We start from the raw sequence: 19,884 nt of genomic DNA on the forward strand, positions 1-19,884 counted from the left end.
GATGGAGTGTCTCTTTTCAAACCGCACACACACAGCTTTGAATTACCTTTTCTTCCATAAAGAGCAGGAGGAGAGGACGAGAAAGACAGCATTGTGCATGTCTCTGTCAGGAGGTTATTCAGGAATGAAAGCGTGTCTGTGTGTGTGAGCATGTGTGTGTGTTTGTGCAGGTGTATTGTGCTAGCATGCTCCTTTCTGTAGTGACATAGGAAACAGTGGACTGACTGTGCTCTGTTGGGCTCTGTTGGCATGGCTGCAGCTATCAGTGATTATTTCCCCCAAAGGAAGAAGCAGATATGTTCCTCAATATCTAGGGCTGTGATGGTCATGGAATTGCGGATAATGGTAATTGGCCAGCCAAATGACCGCTGTTTCTGTAATAACTGTTGGAATAGCAAAAATATAGAAATAGAATGAATAGAACGGGCATCCTCATGCAAGTCAATGATGGCATAATGAGTGGACTGGCGGCTATTGTGAGTGTACCCATACAGAGAGAGGGAGGCGAAGCGAGAGCCCTATCTCTGCCCAAAATCTGTCTACGTTAAGCAGACCCTTAATTATTAATCAGATAAGGAGTTTTTGTATGGGGAGCAATGAAAGTGACAAATTTAGCCAAGATAAACATGAATTGCTATTTTGATGCATGAGGCTTATTTTATCTAATAGAAGTTTCGTAATGCTTAGGTTGTTATAAGTATACGGATATATACTGAACAAAAAAGAATGCAACAATTACGGTTCATAGAAGGAAATCAGTCAATTGAAATAAATTAATTAGGCCCTAATCTATGGATTTCACATGACCGGGCAAGGGCGCAGCCATGGGTGGGCCTGGGAGGGCACAGGCCCACCCACTTGGGGAGCCAGGCCCAGCAAATCTGGAAAGTTTTTCCTCATAAAAGGGCTTTATTACAGACAGAAATACTCCTCCGTTTCATCAGCTGCCCGGGTGACTGGTCTCAGGCGATCCTGCAGGTGAAGAAGCTGGATGTGGAGGTTCTGGGCTGGTGTGGTTACACATGGTCTGCAGTTCTGAGGCCGGTTGGATGTACTGCCAAATTCTCTAAAACGACATTGGTAGACAACTCTGGCAACAGCTCTGGTGGACATTCTGCAGTCTGAATACCAATTGCACTCTCCCTCAAAATGTGTGGCATTGTGTTGTGTGCAAAACTGCACATTTTAGAGTGGCCTTTTATTGCACCCAAGGTGCAATGATCATGCTGTTTAATCAGCTTCTTGATATGCCACACCTGTCAGGTGGAAGGAGAAATGCTGATTAACAGGGATGTAAAAAATGTGTGCACAAAAGTTGAGAGAAATAAGCTTTTTGTGCATGTGGAACATTTCTGGGATCTTTTATTTCAGCTCATTAAACATGGGACCTACATGTTGCATTTATACTTTTGCTCAGTATAAGTGTGATGCACGTGACATCCTGGCAACTTTGAGAAAAACACTTCACATCAGAGTTATCCCTGTTGAAATTCGAGACGGTGTATGCATATTCATGAGGCTAGCATTGCATCTCATTCTCCATTGGCCGTTGACGTCAACACCCCTCATTGAATATTGAAAAAAGTATTAAAATAACATGAATTATCCATTAATCTAAGAGAGGAATAGGCGAGAGACGTTCCGCTCTGTTGACAACAAATTGTTAGGGAGAATCCATAAGTATCTCGTCATTATCCATATGGGCGGCAGTTAGCCTCATGGTTAGAATGTTGGGCCAGTAACCAAAAGGTTGCTAGTTTGAATCACGGAGCCTACAAGGTGAAAAATCTGTCAATCTGCCCTTGAGCAAGGCATTTAACCCTAATTGCTCCAGGGTCACTGTCAATAATTGCTGATCCCTGGCCGTGCCCCCACTCTCCGAGGGTGAATAATCAAAAAACACATTTCCACGCCTCACACTCATACAGGTTACCCACTTATACATGAAGTGAAACAGTACAAATATACGCGCCCCCTATTTAACCTATGATCAGTGGCGACCCCACCTGTTTAGCTAAAAAATAAATAAAATACCATTTTAAAAATGGTTGCCTGTTTTGCATGTTATTTTGTTATTAATAAATGTCACATATCAGTTTGCAAACAATGTAAAACATTTAAATCATTGAGTTAATAAAGCCGCATACAAACATGGTCTCTTTTTTAATTTCTTGAGTAAGGCAGCTCCAAAATGCAGGTGTTTCAGCCTAGCTCAGTGCTTTCTGTGGTGGGGCAGCCAGCGGAAAATACGGAGCTTAGGGGTTGGTAATGTTCTATAGTTGCACCGTGATTGGCTTAGTGTTCTGTCACTCATGGGGACACTACGTTACCACAAAGAGAGCACAAATATTCAAGCCCCTTGGATGCTGCCATAAAGTTACATTAGAAGTGCTCATCCAAGAAGGCTCAAGGTCATTGGTCACAGATAAAATGACGTCAAATCACACCATATCTACCGTAGCTTTGATTGGACTGATCATGTTAACATCATATTTTCAAAATCTTAGCTAGCAAGATAGACAAGCAGTCATCATCATGAATCAAGTTGACAATCTACCAGCAAATCCTTTTCAATCATGGTCATATGAAAATAAATTATGAAGATAAATTATAGATAAAATGTATCGGTGCTCATTGGCTATTAGACATAAACAATATACTACAAGTTGGAAATCGCATATTCATCAATGAGTGGTTTGGAAGGAATCAGTGGCTAACTGCAAGTGTTGCAAAGCAATCACTAGTCTGCTGTTCAGTGGACTGGGTGTGTGGTCCAAGTCTGTGTTTAAGGGTTAAAATGATAAGCATTTCCACCTTATAACTTAGCCTATTGTTCTGACTTGGTGGTGCACATGTAGCCTATAGCCTGTTTTAGAGAAATCATTGAATATTGTAAGAGGTTTCATTGTCTGCTTATATGCCCCCTTTATTTATACAATGGTTTTTACTTGGTGTACAGGGAGAACACTGTAAGCACGGCCCATGTTCTGAATTCTGTCACTGTACATTTCAAAGGTGCTGAACAAATAGTTATATTGACTACATCCATCCTAGATCGCTCATTGATGTCTTAATAGAAATTACGGATTGCCTCTTATCCACTTGTCGTCCCCTTATGCCACAGTTTGTACATCTCAATTGTCAGTATAAACCACATTTGTTTAAGCAAGTCAGCCATATCAGCTATGTTTTTTTTAAAGGCAGCAAATGATGCTGAATTAACTGTTTGGCTGCCAGACAAGGCTCCGCCCACTCCTTGGTGCTGAAAAGAAGGGCTCTGCTGTTCGGACAGCTTTATGTAGACCCTAACAGTTTGTGGGCACCGTTTGTCACCATTATAGTGCAATTAATGTATTGTTTAGTGGTGTGTTGTTTTGTGGCTTTGCTGGCATTCATCTAAAACAATTGGGGGAGTTTGCCCCACCAAGATTTACATGCTAAAATCTCCCCAGCTTTCGATATCTCTGACCCATACGAGCAAAGTAGGAAGTGAAAGCAGGAAATGTACCCATCAATTATGGAACACCATTAGGGTCTTTGCGGGGCAAGAAAGATACACTTGATGTGTCAAATAAGCTTGTTGACCAATCAGGACCTGAATATCACTGCACGTCACATAATAGTTTAACACGTTCATAAATGTTTTACGTAGTTATTACACATTGATCACATTTGTCACTTGTATTTCTTGTGTCACAAAGATGCTATGATGCTGGTAAAGTTTTGTCTCGTGCACCTGCCGCTGCCACACAAGCGCAGACACATTTCCCCAAGCTCTGGACAGTGCTGGTCATAAAAAAAGCTAGCTAGCTGATGGATTTTTTTTATTTAACTAGGCAAGCCAGTAGAGAACAAATTCTTATTTACAATGACGACCTACCCCGGCCAAACCCAGATGATGCTGGGCCAATTGTGCGTCACCCTATGGGACTCCTAATCACAGCCGGATGTGACACAGCCTGGATTCAAATCAGGGACTGTAGTGATGCCTCTTGCCCCGAGATGCAATGCCTTAGACCGCTGCACCACATGATGCAAACAATGATCTTCCCCCCCAAAAAAGCAAAACAACATAATCTGTTTCTGTAGCTATAGTTAGCTAGCTAACTATCTAGCTAACTGTCATCATCTAATATACCCCTAATTTATAAGACAGTTCTTATTTGGATAATTGTGGTCGGACCCACCTATGTGAAGCTAGCCACAATAAGGATTAGCCACAAAGCGGAATTTCCGGTTTACCTTAAAAATAAAAGTCTCTCAATGAATACAAATAGTGGAATCATGCCATAATGGAATAGATCGTGCTAAACGAGTTTGGAATGTTCTTCTATAAATGTAACAAAAGACAATAATTTGTTAATTTGACAAAAATCTGTTGAAATCACACTGGACATATTAGACTTTAGAATTGCATTGGAGGCATACGTATTTCACTATACAGCCTTAGCTATGGATTGTGGATCAATGACATGGGATATCAGACTACACAGTGACACCCACTCTGAAACCACTGTGAATTGAACCACATTTATTGTACCAGTCAACCTGCTATGTGTATTAAAAACTATTCCAGAGGAAAAACAATACTGCGTGGATGTTTTGGAGCCTGATAACTCTTGAGGAGGACTTTGGGAAAAAAGCACTTGGGTATTGAGTAGACTGATACCCCATTTCATTGATCCTCAATCCTTAGGTAAGGCTGTACAGTGCAATATGAATGTCAATATGCACAATAGGCTGACTGGGGAGGTGATTTCCCGCAATTAGCTGTCAAATATTTGCATAAACTATTTACAGTTGTTTTCTGTGGGTGTCACTGAGTAGACTGATACCCCATGTCATTGCCTCACATTCCAACACTCCAAACTTGTTTAATAACATGATTCCGCCAATTGAAACCTTCTGCATCACTTTCAAAGAGGGACCTTTATTTTGAAGGTGAACCACAAATTCAACTATTGTGGCTAGCTTCACAAACACATAACCCTGTCCGGTCAAACCATTCGAGCCAGATGAAGCTAGCTGGCTGCTTATAACGTTAGTTTTGGGTAACCGGGTTAAGTATCTGGCTAGCTAGTTATTTCAATAGGAGAACAACCTAGCTAATACTTACATGGGTTCCTTAATCATCGCTAAGAATATTGAAAATGACTGTTTCAGCAAGGGGCAACAAAAATTCATCACGTTGTTAAAAGTCCACGTTATCGCAGAAATGACCTCAACCGCACGAATACCTGGCAGTTTTTTTTGTACGGCCATAACGGTTATTTTATTTTCATGACGTTTTCATCCAAAAAACGTTTCTTACGCGGTTATATTGTAATTGTTCCAGCCCTATCGATATCGCTTGCACAGCAAGGTGTTATGTTATGGAGCGTGGTATGTACTTGTTTGTGTGTGTGTGTGTGTGTGTGTGTGTTTATGAGAAAAAGAGAGGGGCAGGATGTGTGTGTGAGAGAGAATACAAAATAAATGCAGGAGGATGAGGGCTTATTCTGATGTAGATTTATGTAGATTGCAGTGTGTGAATAGGGTTTATATGTTCTCTTACCATATACATGAGAGGTAGAGGGATATGCCTAGAGTATAAAGAAACTGTGAGGGAATTACTTTTTTATTGTGCCTCTATCCAGTTCTCATTTCTAACTCCATTAACCTTTGACGCCTGCGTATGATAGAGGGGAGAGGTAGAGAGAAGGAGATGAAAAGAGACATGAGAGGAGGAGAGACAGGGGAGGGAGGGAGGGAGGGAGGGAGGGAGGGAGGGAGGGAGGGAGGGAGGGAGGGAGGGAGGGAGGGAGGGAGGGAGGGAGGGAGGGAACACCATACTGCCCATTTTCTGACACTATCACAGAGGAGCATCTGACACCAAACAAATGAATCTCTTCCTGTCGTGCTCGTCCCAATCTCACATTTCAGCACATGGTGGTCTTTCTAGCGAGTCACCGGACCATCCCCCCTGATTGCTATCTCCTCCTGGCGGGATTCCTCTCCATTGTCGACCCTGAGCTATCTGCTCTGACATTTAGTCAATAGCAACACGGCATAGAAGAGGAATAATCAAGAGGTTGGACATCTGTCATGATATCAGACTGTTAAATAGCCATCACTAGCCGTCCTCCGCCCAGTACCCTGCCCTGAACTTAGTCACTGTCACTAACCGACTTAACCCTGCACCTTAGAGACTGCTGCCCTATGTACATAGACATGGAACACTGGTAACTTTAATAATGGAACACTGGTCACTTTAATGATGGAACACTGGTCACTTTAATGATGGAACACTGGTCACTGTAGTAATGTTTACATACTGTTTTACTCATTACAAATGTATAATACAGTATTCTAGTCAAAGCCATCCTATTCAACTATTCAACTATTGATGTACATACACTATTCTATCCTATGTATTCTGCATATTCTATCCTATGTATTCTTCAGATATACTACATATTCTATCCTATGTATTCTTCAGATATACTGCATATTCTATCCAAATAATGTACATAATGTCTACACATCCCATCACATCATATGTACTCCTGACTCCAACATTGCTCATCCTAATATTTCTATATTTCTTCATTCAATTCTTTACTTTGAGATGTGTGTACTGTTAGATATTACTGCACTGTTGGAGCTGGGAACACAAGCATTTCGCTACACCCTCAATAACATCTGCTAAATATGTGTATGCGACCAATAAAATGAGATTTGATTTGAAATGATACTGTTCCTTTAGGAGTTTCTCCTTTAGGTCCTAGGATCAGCAGGATCGTTCACATTCATATTTTAGTATCATGCTGTAGTTACTGCCCTGGTTTCTTTTCATGCTGGGTTGGATGAGTAGACCTACTGAGTGTCATTTTAGACTTTAGCACTCAAGCTCCACCGCCACAAGGATTCTATTTCCATTGTTCGTTAAAATTGAATTAAAAAAACAAACAATTGTTTCGCATTCGTATTTTATTCTCATATACAGCATGGATTCAAGTGGGACTTGAATTCGTCCCAATGTTAACGAGCGTCTGCATATGATGTCTTCCGTGTACAATGACCCAGAGGAAAATATCCCCCTCCAGCAAAACTCATTTTATGAAATTAGTCATATTTTTAATTGCACCAGAGCTTCTGGAGCAATATGAGAAATTACTATAGCACAGTGTTGTGTTAAATATCGTAAAATGTGTTGCAAAGTGCATTTGTCAACGATTCATTTGTCCTCTCAAAGACATATGTTCTAGTCATCAGGACTGTGATTTTATATAACAACGCCTTCAACACCACACACACAGGCACAGACACACACACATCCTGCCCTTTGTCCACTCTGATAAAACAGATGGGGTTGATGTCAAGTGAAGGAATAGCCAGGACAGGTCTAGCTGTATCTGCATGCTTTGGGATAGATACAGTCACAGAGGAATGATCGGAGCATAGTACCCGCTCAGTGACTTCCTTCTTGTTCTCTCTCTGCTGCCTCTGATTGCTAGCATTGTCTAGAAAGCATCCTGCAGGGAGCATGCGACTCATGTATATTACAGGCAGGGGTATTACCCTTGACAGAAGAAATGGTATAAAAGAGGTGAATAACAGAAAGCAATTTAGCTATTACCTCAGGATAAAATAACAGGGCTTACAGAAAACGTTTTTTTTTTTCTCAGATTGGAGGGAATTGCGTAATGCAGGTTGGGGTTGTGTCCCTGTTGTGTGTCAATCAGATCTCATCCTTATTTTGTGTGTGTGTGTGTGTGTGTCAGTATCATGACGCTCATGGTTTATCTCAGGCTGTCAGCTGTCTCTGTGTGATGCCATCCACCCGGGGCTGTGGCCAATCTGCTCAGGGGCCTGGGATTGCTCTGTTCATTCTACCCGTCAGTTATCCTTCAGTCAGGCACAGTTACTTACGCATGCACACACACATCCAGGCCCAGTCATTTAATATAGATACAACTCGTTTGTTTTGTGTTCTCATTTTGAAGATGAATAGCTAGTTACAGGAGATGCAATGACGTATTGATTTCTCGCAGAAAAGTCATTAGATAACCTTCTCGCAGAATGTTGTTCATTGAAACAGACAGGATATCTCATCAACATACTGTCAAGAGGTAGTCTGGCCCCCCATATCTGTTTACTCCGTCTTGCCAACTGCGATGGCCGTTGTTTGGTGTGACAATGACCATGGGAGTTGGCAAGAAAGCACAACCAGATGTGGAAACAGGCTAGTCAAGATGAGAGAGGAGACTAGATGAACATGCTTTGGGTGAATGGTGTACTAGGATCAGACAGTATGGAAGTATAGAGAGGCTTTCCATCTAAGTCAATTGTTCGTGACGCCATAACTATTGGAATCAAATGGCTGGTGTATTGTCAAATGACTGTCTATATATTCCTTAGGAATATAAATTGTTACACATGTATGCACTCTCATTTCCTTTGCCATTTATGTCGGCATAAGGGCATATTGGAAGTTCCTTTTTTCAGTGCTAAACAATTCCCCCAAATTCTGTTTCTTTCCTAGCCCTTTATACACTTAGCAGTAGGGGAGTTTTCAGATGTAATGGAAATTGTACTGGCTTGCAAATGGTTACAAAGGACTGAATGTATTCTTCATTCGCATGGCCCTCTCCAGGTGGCAACCCACTCCTCCAGTGCAGCAAGGTTGAAAGAGGCAGAAAGCTTTGAATCCTCGACAGGTGGAATTCATGAGTTTTGTTGATGCGTGTTTGTGCATGTGCAGGTAGTCCCTTTGTGTGTGTCTGTGTGAGATCCTGGTTGGTTGAAATTTTAATGGAAGTTTCAAATGAACGCGTTACTGTAAGCAAAAACTATACATTCTTCTCCTTACTGGGATGTATAGACTACTACTATGCACAATTTGATGCATAATTCTTTCTGTGTCGTAGTCTAAATTTCTTTGTGCGTGTGCTGGCATGCATTTGTGTGTGCATACATATGTGCGTGTGCTTGCGTGTGAATGTGTGTGCGCTTGTGCACGTGTGTATGTACAGTATGTGTGTGTTTACAATATGTGTGTGTGTGACTGATAGCGTGTTGAAATGCTCTCTCCCTAGACCGTGTTCTATTACTTATCCAAGCAGACACGTGCAGAGTGTGTAGAGATGTGTAGAGATCTTTTCTCCCAGGGCATGTGTGATCTATCTCCGTCAGAGTGGTTGTAACCTCCAACTCCAAACACATTCCTGGGGCTGGTACAGTACTAACCCATTAAAGATTTGTGGTCGGTGGCCGTCATAGACCGTACTGTGGTTGCTGGGTATCCCAGGCGAAGACCATACTCCAGCACTTGTACAGTCATCCCAGGCATCTGTCCCTCTCCTCTCCTCTAACTCAGATCCAACTCTAGACATTTCACTCACAGCTGTATTTCTACCACTACAAATATCAACGCATGAGAGAGGCTAAAGCTGTCATCTACTGCACTGTATGTTCTGTTTTCCCTTCTCTCTTAATTTCTACATCACTGTTTCTCAGGCTAGCTCCATCATGTCTGATCCCTCTCTGTATACATATGGCCACCATCTGTTCTGGCAGGGCGATGTCGGAGCCCAGAGTGGGCCAGCTCCGTATCCCACTGGAGACCACGTGCAGTATCAGGGTTAACCCCTTACAGACATATACTATATACGTATATACATGTATGTGGATGCCCCTTCAAATGAGTGGATTTGGCTATTTCAGCCACACCCGTTGCTGACAGGTGTATAAAATCAGGCACACAGCCATGAGATCTCCATAGACAAACATTGGCAGTAGAATGGCCTTCCTGAAGAGCTCAAGGACTTTCAACGTGGCACCGTCATAGGATGCCACCTTTCCAACAAGTCAGTTCGTCAAATTTCTGCCCTGCTCGAGCTGCCTTGGTCAACTGTAAGTGCTGTTATTGTGAAGTGGAAACGTCTAGGAGCACGTAGCACGTAAAAATTGTCTGTCCTCGGTTGCAACATTCACTACCGAGTTCCAAACTGCCTCTGGAAGTAACGTCACAAACCTAAGGTCACCATACGCAATGCCATGTGTCGGCTGGAGTGGTGTGAAGCTCGCCGCCATTGGACTCTGAAGCAGTGGAAACTCGTTCTCTGGAGTAATGAATCACGCTTCACCATCTGGCAGTCCAACAGATGAATTCATAGTGCCAACTGGAGGAGGAATAATGGTCTGGGGCTGCCCTTTCCTGTTTCAGCACGACAATGCCTCCTTGCACAAAGCGAGGTCCATACAGAAATGGTTTGTCAAGATCGGTGTGAAAGAACTTGACTCGCCTGAACAGAGCCGTGACCTCAACCCCATCGAACACCTTTGGGATGAATTGGAACACCAACTGCGAGCCTGGCCTAATCGCCCAACATCAGTGCCTGACCTCACTAATGCTCGTGGGTGAATGGAAGCAAATCCCCGCTGCAATGTTCCAACATCTAGTGGAAAGGCTGTTATAGCAGCAAAGGGGGGACCAACTCCATATTAATGCCCATGATTTTGGAATGAGGTGGTCGACGTGCAGGTGTCCACATACTTGATACAGTACAATCTGTTGGGCCATACAAAATCTGTAACATTTTTTGCCTGATTACGATTTTTTCTTGAATTCAGTTTTCTCTGGGGGTTTTTCCCGGTTTAAGTCACACATTTCTAATAGATAAACAACAAAATTGGATGTTCTATGTCCACAACAATGATTAAACCACATCAGAAAACGACTTTTGATGTCTGGGTAAAAACTCTACGAAATGTTAATTTTTGTGTGTAGATACCCTTGAAGAGACTTGCTTTGGTTAGAGATGTTTCTGTAGCACACGTGGTTGCAAAATTGGCTAAACAAAACACCACAGGATGTATGCAAATAATGATGATATCATTCTGCCAGGTAGGCATAGGGTACTTTGTAGCTAGGTAACATTGATTTTGGGAATGCTTTTCCTTCTACCAGTCATCACATAAGCATCATCGCTAACGTCTACAGAAAGTGGTAGACAAACGTGCATAAACAGACAGGGCCATTCCTGCGCCATTGCCTCTTCAGAAAGTTGAAGGAAAACACTTATCCATTTTGTCAATGTCTTATCATAATCTTGGGCAAATTATTATTAGTAGTATCATTTTTTTTTGAATATTAAATTCAGTATGTTTAGTAGATTTCCTACTAAGTTCAAAACATTTTGGAATATTGTTGAATTATGTTTTAATGTCTGCATTCTGTGATTTCGTCCGCGTTCTCAGCGTCATGGATTTTATAGGACCCTGAATCTGCAAAGATGTAAAGGTAGAATAGGAAATACTCTGTCGCTTTCTCTCTTTTCTCTGTCTTTCTCTCTCTCTACCTTATTCTTATTTTTTCATGTGTTTTTACATATATACATTTCTCTTTCACTCACTCTTTCTCTCTCTATCTCTTTTTATTTTGTTCAAGTCACATGAACAATTCACATTATTACAAGTTACATTATTCATCTTCAAAATCCCCTGCAACATTGTGCACAGTACACAGAGCACAGAGTGACTTAGCAGACAGAAAGTTCTCTATTTCAGTGTCGTCCCTGCTCTGTGGAGAAACCTAGGGAAACTAGTCCCATGGACCTGCAGAGTTTTCTGGGGGAGAAGGCTCCGTGCATCCCTCTAAAATAGATTTAAGTGCAGGGTAAAGCCACATCGAAGTCACAACTCCAACAGTCAAGTCTGGGAAAGTCAGAGAGGCAGGGCCTGTTCCTGCCCCTGCATGCTAGGCATTCAGCCCTACAGACAGGGGGCGGTAGAGATAGACAACACAGCTAGGCCAGTTATGACTGCATTGGCATGTGATATTACTTCTTCAAATGATGGGGAAAGTCAAACTGCATACTGTAATGGTGCACCTCAGCCTACTGTAGTAACCGTGCTCTGTTCCCGCTTTTCTCCCTACATTTTGGTTGTTGTTTTCCTTCTATTAAGCCTATATAGTAGCTCAGATGGATGTGTGCTCATAACATTGATTACTTCAGCAATGAGGTCATAGTCAATGTTTCAGTGACATCGACAAAGTAAACAGTAATCGTTTTTTTTAACATTTAAAAGTTACTGTAACTACTATGTACTCCCAGTTGCAGTAGAACAGACTCAGTGTTCCAAACCATTGCTTTTAATGTACCAGATCTTTTCTATGAGGCTGTATGAGACTGTCCACTTTAAAACGACCCTATTATTGAGTACTAAGCATTCATCATAGAGAGATGGGGGGGGGGGGCTCCTGTATACATAAATGTATTCATCCTCCAGTAAAGAGTGGCTTGCCTGGAGGATCTCTCTCTCTCTCTCTCCCTCTTTTGTTCTCTCTCTCTCTCTCTCTTTCTTTCTTTCTTTCTTTCTCTCTCTCTCTCTCTCTCTCTCTCTCATGCATTAAACCTCATGACTCAGTTGCTCACACATGTGGATCATTTGAATAGCAATAGCAGTCACTTGGCACAGGTACACTGTTAGAAAGAATTGTGCTATCTAGTATAGAGGTCGACCGATTATGATTTTTCAATGGCGATACCGATTATTGGAGGCCCAAAAAAGCCGCTACCGATTAATCGGCCAATTGGTTTTCTTGTATTTTTTTTGTAATAATGACAATTACAACAATACTGAATGAACACTTATTTTAACTTAATATAATACATCAATAAAATCAATTTAGCCTCAAGTAAATAATGAAACATGTTCAATTTCGTTTAAATAATGCAAAAACAAAGTGTTGGAGAAGAAAGTCAAAGTGCAATATGTGCTATGTAAGAAAGCTAACATTTCAGTTCCTTGCTCAGAACATGAGAACATATGAAAGCTGGTGGTTCCTTTTAACATGAGTCTTCAATATTCCCAGGTAAGAAGTTTTAGGTTGTAGTCATTATAGGAATTATAGGACTATTTCTCTCTATACCATTTGTATTTCATTAACCTTTGACTATTGGTTGTTCTTATAGGCACTTTAGTATTGCCAGTGTAACAGTATAGCTTCCGTCCCTCTCCTCGCTCCTCCCTGGACCTGAACCAGCAACACAACGACAACAGCCACCATCGAAGCAGCGTTACCCATGCAGAGCAAGGGGAACAACTACGAGAAGTCTCAGCGAGTGACGTTTGAAACTCTATTAGCGCGCGCTAACTAGCTAGCCATTTCACTTTGGTTACACCAGCCTCATCTCGGGAGTTGATAGGCTTGAAGTCATAAACAGCACAATGCTTGACGCACAATGAAGAGCTGCTGGCAAAACACACGAAAGTGCTGTTTGAATGAATGTTTACGCGCCTGCTTCTGCCTACCGCCGCTCAGTCAGATACTTAGAAACTTGTATGCTTGTATGCTCAGTCAGATTATATGCAACACAGGACATGCTAGATAATATCTAGTAATATCATCAGCCATGTGTAGTTAACTAGTGATTATGATTGATTGTTTTTCTATAAGATAAGTTTAATGCTAGCTAGCAACTTACCTTGGCTTACTGCATTCGCGTAACAGTCTCCTTGTGGAGTGCAACAAGAGAGAGGCAGGTCATTATTGTGTTGGACTAGTTAACTGTAAGGTTGCAAGATTGGATCCCCCGAGCTGACAAGGTGAAAAACTGTCGTTCTGCCCCTGAATGAGGCAGTTAACCCACCGTTCCTAGGCCGTCATTGAAAATAAGAATGTGTTCTTAACTAGTTAAATAAAGGTATAAAAAAAAAACATTAAGAAAAAAATCAGCAAATCGGCACCCAAAAATACCGATTTCCGATTGTTATGAAAACTTGAAATCGGCCCTAATTAATCGGCCATTCCGATTAATCGGTCGACCTCTAATCTAGTACCTAAAAGGGTTCTTCAGCTGTCACCGTAGCTCCCAAGTGGGGCAGCGATCTAAGGCACTGCATCTCTGTGCAAGAGGTGTCACTACAGTCCCTGGTTTAATTCCCGGCTGTATCACAGGTAGGCCGTCATTGTAAATAAGAATTTGTTCTTAACTGACTTGTCTAGTTAAATAAAGGTTAAATATACATACATAAATATATATGAAACCCTTTGAAGAACCCTTTTTGGTTCCAGGTACAACCTTTTTGGTTCCTTTCCACAGAGGGTTCTACATGGAACCCAAAAGGGTTCTACCTCAAACCAAAAATGGCTCTACCTAGATCCAAAAAGGGTTCTCCTATGTGGACAGCCGAAGAACCCTTTTGGGAATTTTTTTTTGTAAGAGTGTAGTTAAAGGCAAATAGTTGCAAAGGCTGAAATGTATTTTTCAAATGCCTGGTTTTTCAAACCAATAACACTCAATGGTTGGATAGGTGATACCCTGCGGTTACTGGATCCCACTGCTGCCACCACATGTCAGAAGGACCTCTGTCATTGCAAAACAGAATCCTCTGTCATTTGTAAAACAACAACTTCAGACAATACAAGTTAATCATCTGCTCTCCGATGGGTGGCTGAATATTGCCAGGTTTAATCCACAGCACAGTGACAGGGACATCATCAGTAGAGGAGTGCTGGCATGGCTTTTTGTCACGCACAGAGAGAGAAAAAGTGGGTACTGTATTGTGGTTGTGGCTGGTGTGTGTGTAAGAACTCGAGCAGTTTTTCCCTGCGGGCTGTTGCTTCACTGGTTTGCATTAGAATGCAGTGAGTCACCTTGCCACAGCCAAGCCTGTGAGCAGCCTACACTTCACTGTCAGCTGGTGCTGCACCATCACTGCATGATTCTGCACCCTGCGTCATAGTAACGTCAGGGAAGTTACTGCCAAAAGCTAATTTGCACATTTGCAAGGTGTTTTTCAAGCAAACACTCCTACATATAAATCAATTAATACATTGGAAAATGACATGCCCAAAAACTGAGGAAACCACGTTTTTTGCTTCAGGACATTGATACAGGTCTTTACTTTGGCCAAGTTTCACAGTAAACAACTCTCTAGAGCCCGTTGGTAATCCTGACTTTTCAATGATCTTCTGAGTAAAGCCTGTCCAGCTCCAGCAGAACTGTGTTGGTCTGACTGAAGGGCAGCCAAGGGATGGAGAGACAGACAGAGGGACCTGAGAGAGAACAGGAAGGAGTCTTAACTCGCTCATCAGTATGTCTGGCCCTTTTCTCTACTTCTCTTCTTCCCTCCAGTCTCAGGTCTGGCACAGGCTGGACACCCATGGGCTAAGTGGATGTTCAGGTCATGTCCTGCATGTTGTGGTCCTCTGGGAAGAGGGTGCCAGCCAGCACAGCCAAGCTTATGCCTTGCCTACCCCCCTTTTTCTCTAAAAAACAAAGAGAGTCGCACACTCCATATGTATAACCACCCAGTAATTTATTGGATAAAAAAAAAATAAAAAAAAAATCCCCAATTTCAAGCATGACCCATCTAACCAAGGTGTCAGAGGAAAGACCATTCAACTGGTGACAGCCTGCAGGCACCTGGCCCAACACAAGGAATTGCTAGGGCATGATGAGCCAAGTAAAGTCCCCATGGCCAAACCCACCCCTAAGACAGATGACACTGGCCAATTGTGCACTGTCCTATGGACCTCCCGACCATGGCTGGTTGTGGTACAGCCCAGGACTGAACCTGGGTCTGTAGTAACACATCTCACACTGTGATGCAGTGCCTTAGACTGCTGACCCACTCGAGAAGGCCCTATACTTTAGTGTTTTTGGAACTCATAGCATCCCCCTGAGTCCTCTTGGGGTTGCCTTTTCTAGGTTTTAGTGCACGATACTAGACACTTACCCCCATACAAATGCGGCTGTTGTTACTCTCCCCACACAAATGATTGGTGTGTTGATAAATCACTGCACGTCAAAGTTGGAGGAACATGTGGTAGCCTAACAGCTCTCCCTTAGATCCCCATTTAGCTAGGTACTGTATATAATGGTGTGAAAGTGCTGGCAGGCGAGGGCGCGGGCTGGGGAGATGCCAGGACAGCCCCACACTGCTTTAAGTGCTTAAAGCTGGATTACCTGGCGCTTCGCACACGCTGCAGTTAAAGGGGCCACATTGTCATCTAGAACGATATTAAAGAAGGTGTTTCAGAGACATCCATGATATGCCCAGGTGGTTGTTGAAGGAAAATTGGTTGTTTCTTTGCCATTGGTCTACTGTAAGGTAGCCTGGTCCCAGATCTGGTTGTGCTTTATTGCCAACACCTACAGTCATTGTCATGATTTGCACAAACAGATCTGGGACCAGGCTACCTGTAAAGGGTAGTACCAACCAAGGCATTGGTTGGTACTGTAAAGTTAGGTTTGGTTGGTGCTGCATCAGACATCTGACCCTATCCTAATATAGCAGATGACTGGGTCTAGTGTCCTTTATTAGAGGGACATGTGTTTGTACGTGGTCCAAGGTAGTGTACCTGACTGAGGTGTACAATGGGAGGGGTCACGGATACTGAATAGTGCACTGTGGCTCTGCATCACACAACACCTGTTATACCTGCGTCACGGCCCTCCATCTCCATGGTGACTGAGTTTGATCAGTTCAATATTCTGACCATCGCGACCCTGAAGGAGAAAAGCAAAAAAATAAGAAATGTTTGGACTCTCAAAACAGAGGCCTCAGATAATTTAATATGTGTAACACATTAGTCTAATCATGTCCAATGGGTCAGAGGAGGATTACTAAATTCCCTTAAAGCCTGTTTATTCCTTGGAGACTGATGACTAGTGTACTGTATACTGCAGGGCTAGGCAGCAAGTCAATTGAATTAGCTGCATATTGAGAATGAGGAAGTGTTTGAACCAAAGCTACTTTCCCCTCTGCCTGGGGAGAATAGAGCCATCGGTTACAGACATTTTTTAAATTTGACACACTGCAGGTGTGAGTGGTGAGTGGGGGGGAAGCATAGCACTGCGCTGCTATGGAAAAATATCAAATGTGGAAGTCTGAAATGGGACGGAAAGCAATCTGCCTCATCATCCCCTGAGCAGGAGAGAATGACTAATGTGCTTTGTGGCAGCAGCCATGATGAAACTGCCTCCACGATATTAGTTTAGGTAGAACACTCCATCTGAGCCAAACTGAAGAGGGATAGTTACAACATAGAAATAAGCACATACCCCGATATCTGCAGAGCTAAATAGACGTATTTTAAATGAGGAACCATAATTTAACATGGCCACCTGATGGTTCAAATCTTAATAAGGAACACAATAAGCAAGTGTGGAATCGTGATAAAGCAAGGTGTCTCACGGCCATGATGGAAGTCGACGTGAATATCCAGAATGGATCCACAAAAACAAGAAAAGCTAGATTTTAAAACTGTCGAGCAAACACTCTATATATTATATTACATGTATTTACCGCTGCGCTTAAGAATGCCTCACAACAAGCATCTTGAATTGAAAATGGCGGACGGAGACAGGGAGATAACTATCACCAGCAGTCTACCCCCTTCCTGAAACAGATGCATGCATAAATATCAGTTGGTAACCGGATTGGGTCATACCAACTCACTTCACTAGAGAGGAGACATTATCTCTCTAAAATACATCACAGTAGCCGTAATAAATGCGATGGCATTCCAAATCCAACTGCCGTACAATCAACCAACTTAAAATAAAACAGTGCTCTTACATGTACAGCATATTATCAAAGTAACAAAATAGGAAGAAAGTAAACCCCTGTGTCCTAATTGGCGCCTTTAAACTGGGTATGAATCGCACCCAATCCAGCGCGTATGAAGCATAATAGCAAATGTTTGAACAGAAATTCGGCAACAGGGAGAGTTTACCTGGTAGACAGTCAAATCAAAGCAGGCACCATCCCGCATCGTAACAAATCATCTTAGAACCTTTTTTTATTTATTTTTTATCTCTACGCAATAATATTCTTATGAAGCACAGGCAGTCAAATGTGACATTTCTGAAATTTAGTCTATCCTCTCCCTGCTCCAATGCCTCGAGTTGTAAACAACAAACAATTACACCCTATCTCATCGACAGAGACTGCCAGGTGTTGTTCCTCACACACAGTGACTGCTTGCGTAGACAGAAACACAATACACTCCTCAATGTCCCCTCCACAAAGATGGCTGACCATGAGCTTTGGGCCAAACCGCTCACCTGTTGCAGTACATTACAAACTGACATATTTAATGAACATGAGGCTTTCCTGCGATGGAAAAGTCACTTCTCCTCAATAAAAAAGTACCCACTTGTGCTGTATTATTCGTCCTGCATAGGATTATTGTAATTTTCTAGTTTTAGCTTATTTTCCATTTTGTGATCCAATAAGTATTGATCCATCATGAGACTGTCTACTGTTTTTACGCATTTGTCTGTTCTTAACCATCTCTCTCTCTCTCTCTCTCTCTCTCTCTCTCAGGTGTGCTAAGCCTACCAGAGAGCCTGACTCTGCATCGGGACCAGCAGCGGTCAGGGAAGAGCGGGGAGGGCCATGCCTACAGTCAGTCGGAGCTGCGCTCCATCGAGCAGTGCCTGCTAGCCACACGCGTAGGCAGCATCTCAGAACTCAGTGAGTACACTCAGACTTAGATTGGGTTTTTACACTACTTTTTACATATGTTGTGTTTATGTGCGTGTGTGGTGTGTGTGTGTGGGGGGGTGTTAGTGGGGGGGTGTTAGTTAGCATGTTAGAGTTAGCCCACTCAGGTCTCACTTTACCCAAGCAGAGAAATTACACATGAAACATCCATGAAAATATGATTTGCCTTTCAAGATGTACCAACAGAAGTCCTGATAACGAAGTCAATGTCAGAGTATTTAAAATTGATGCATTATTCAAACAATTTAAGGAGTTATACATATGTTTCAGGATCACTATGAAACATCTGTCTTCTTTCCCCATGTTGAAATCTGTTGTAAGTGTTTTTGAATTCTAATGTGTTTACATTTTGTGTTTAATGTGTATTTTATATTGTATTATTCAGGGCACATTTGGAAAAGAGACCTAGGTCTCAATATGTCTTCCCTGTCAAAATACATCTTCTTTAAAAAAAATATAAAATAAGATGTAGGTATCAAATCCAAGCTTATTGGTCGCTTACACAAGTTTGCAGAGAAATGCTTGTGTTTCTAGATCCAACAGTGGAGTAATACCTAGGAATATATGTGTTTATGGGTCCATTATGACTGGCGAAAACCCAAACACTGCATTCCACATTAAGAACCTTAAACCAACGGTCAAGCATGGTGGTGCTAGTGTGATGTTTTGCAATGCTTTGCTGAATCAGCACCTGGACGACTTAAGGCATAGAAGGAACCATGAATTCTGCTCCGTAGCAGTGAATTCTACAGGAGAATGTCAGGCCATCCGTCTGTGAGCTGAAGCTGAAGTGTGGCTGGGTCATGCAGCAAGACAATGATCCAAAACACACAATCAAGTCTACATGAAAATGGCTAAACAAGCATCACATTTTAAGTTTTGGAATGGCCTAGTCAAAGTCCTGACCTAATCCCATTTGAAATGTTGTGGCAGGACTTGAAACGAGCATTTCATGCTTAAAAACCGACAAATGTTGCTGAGTTAAAACAGTTTTGCATGCAAGAGTGGGCTTAATTTCTTCCACAGTGATGTGATAGACTGACCAACAACTACAGGAAGCATTTGGTCACAGTCATTGCAGCTAAAGGTGGCACAACCAGTTATTGAGTGTAAGGGGGCAATTAGTTTTTCACACAGGGGAATTAGATGTTGCATAACTTTCTTAATTAAATAGATAAAATAAGTATCATTTTTTTGTAATTTGTCAACTCAGGTTCCCTTTATCTAATATTAGGTTTTGGTTGAAGATCTGAAAATATGCAAAGATAGAGAAAATCAGAAAGAGGGCAAATACTTTTTCCCTTCACTGAATAAACTCATTGGCCACCTCGTTCACGAAAATGGTTCGCTCCTACAGACAGTGATTCACATGGCCTTGGC

General features: G+C 42.2%; 1 protein-coding gene across 2 annotated transcripts in view; it reads left to right on the plus strand.

The window, feature by feature from the left end:
• The window catches only part of btbd11b (BTB (POZ) domain containing 11b), a 127,485-nt gene that overhangs the window by 64,952 nt on the left and 42,649 nt on the right, over positions 1 to 19,884 (plus strand). For both annotated transcript variants that reach the window (XM_024398908.2, XM_024398907.2), the window contains exon 2: positions 18,325 to 18,474. In XM_024398908.2, the coding sequence (XP_024254676.1) occupies positions 18,325 to 18,474 (150 nt within the window). The remainder of the gene's footprint in view (positions 1 to 18,324; positions 18,475 to 19,884) is intronic.

This window comes from Oncorhynchus tshawytscha, linkage group LG06 (genome assembly GCF_018296145.1).
Source record: "Oncorhynchus tshawytscha isolate Ot180627B linkage group LG06, Otsh_v2.0, whole genome shotgun sequence".
In the NCBI taxonomy this organism is placed as follows: domain Eukaryota; kingdom Metazoa; phylum Chordata; class Actinopteri; order Salmoniformes; family Salmonidae; genus Oncorhynchus; species Oncorhynchus tshawytscha.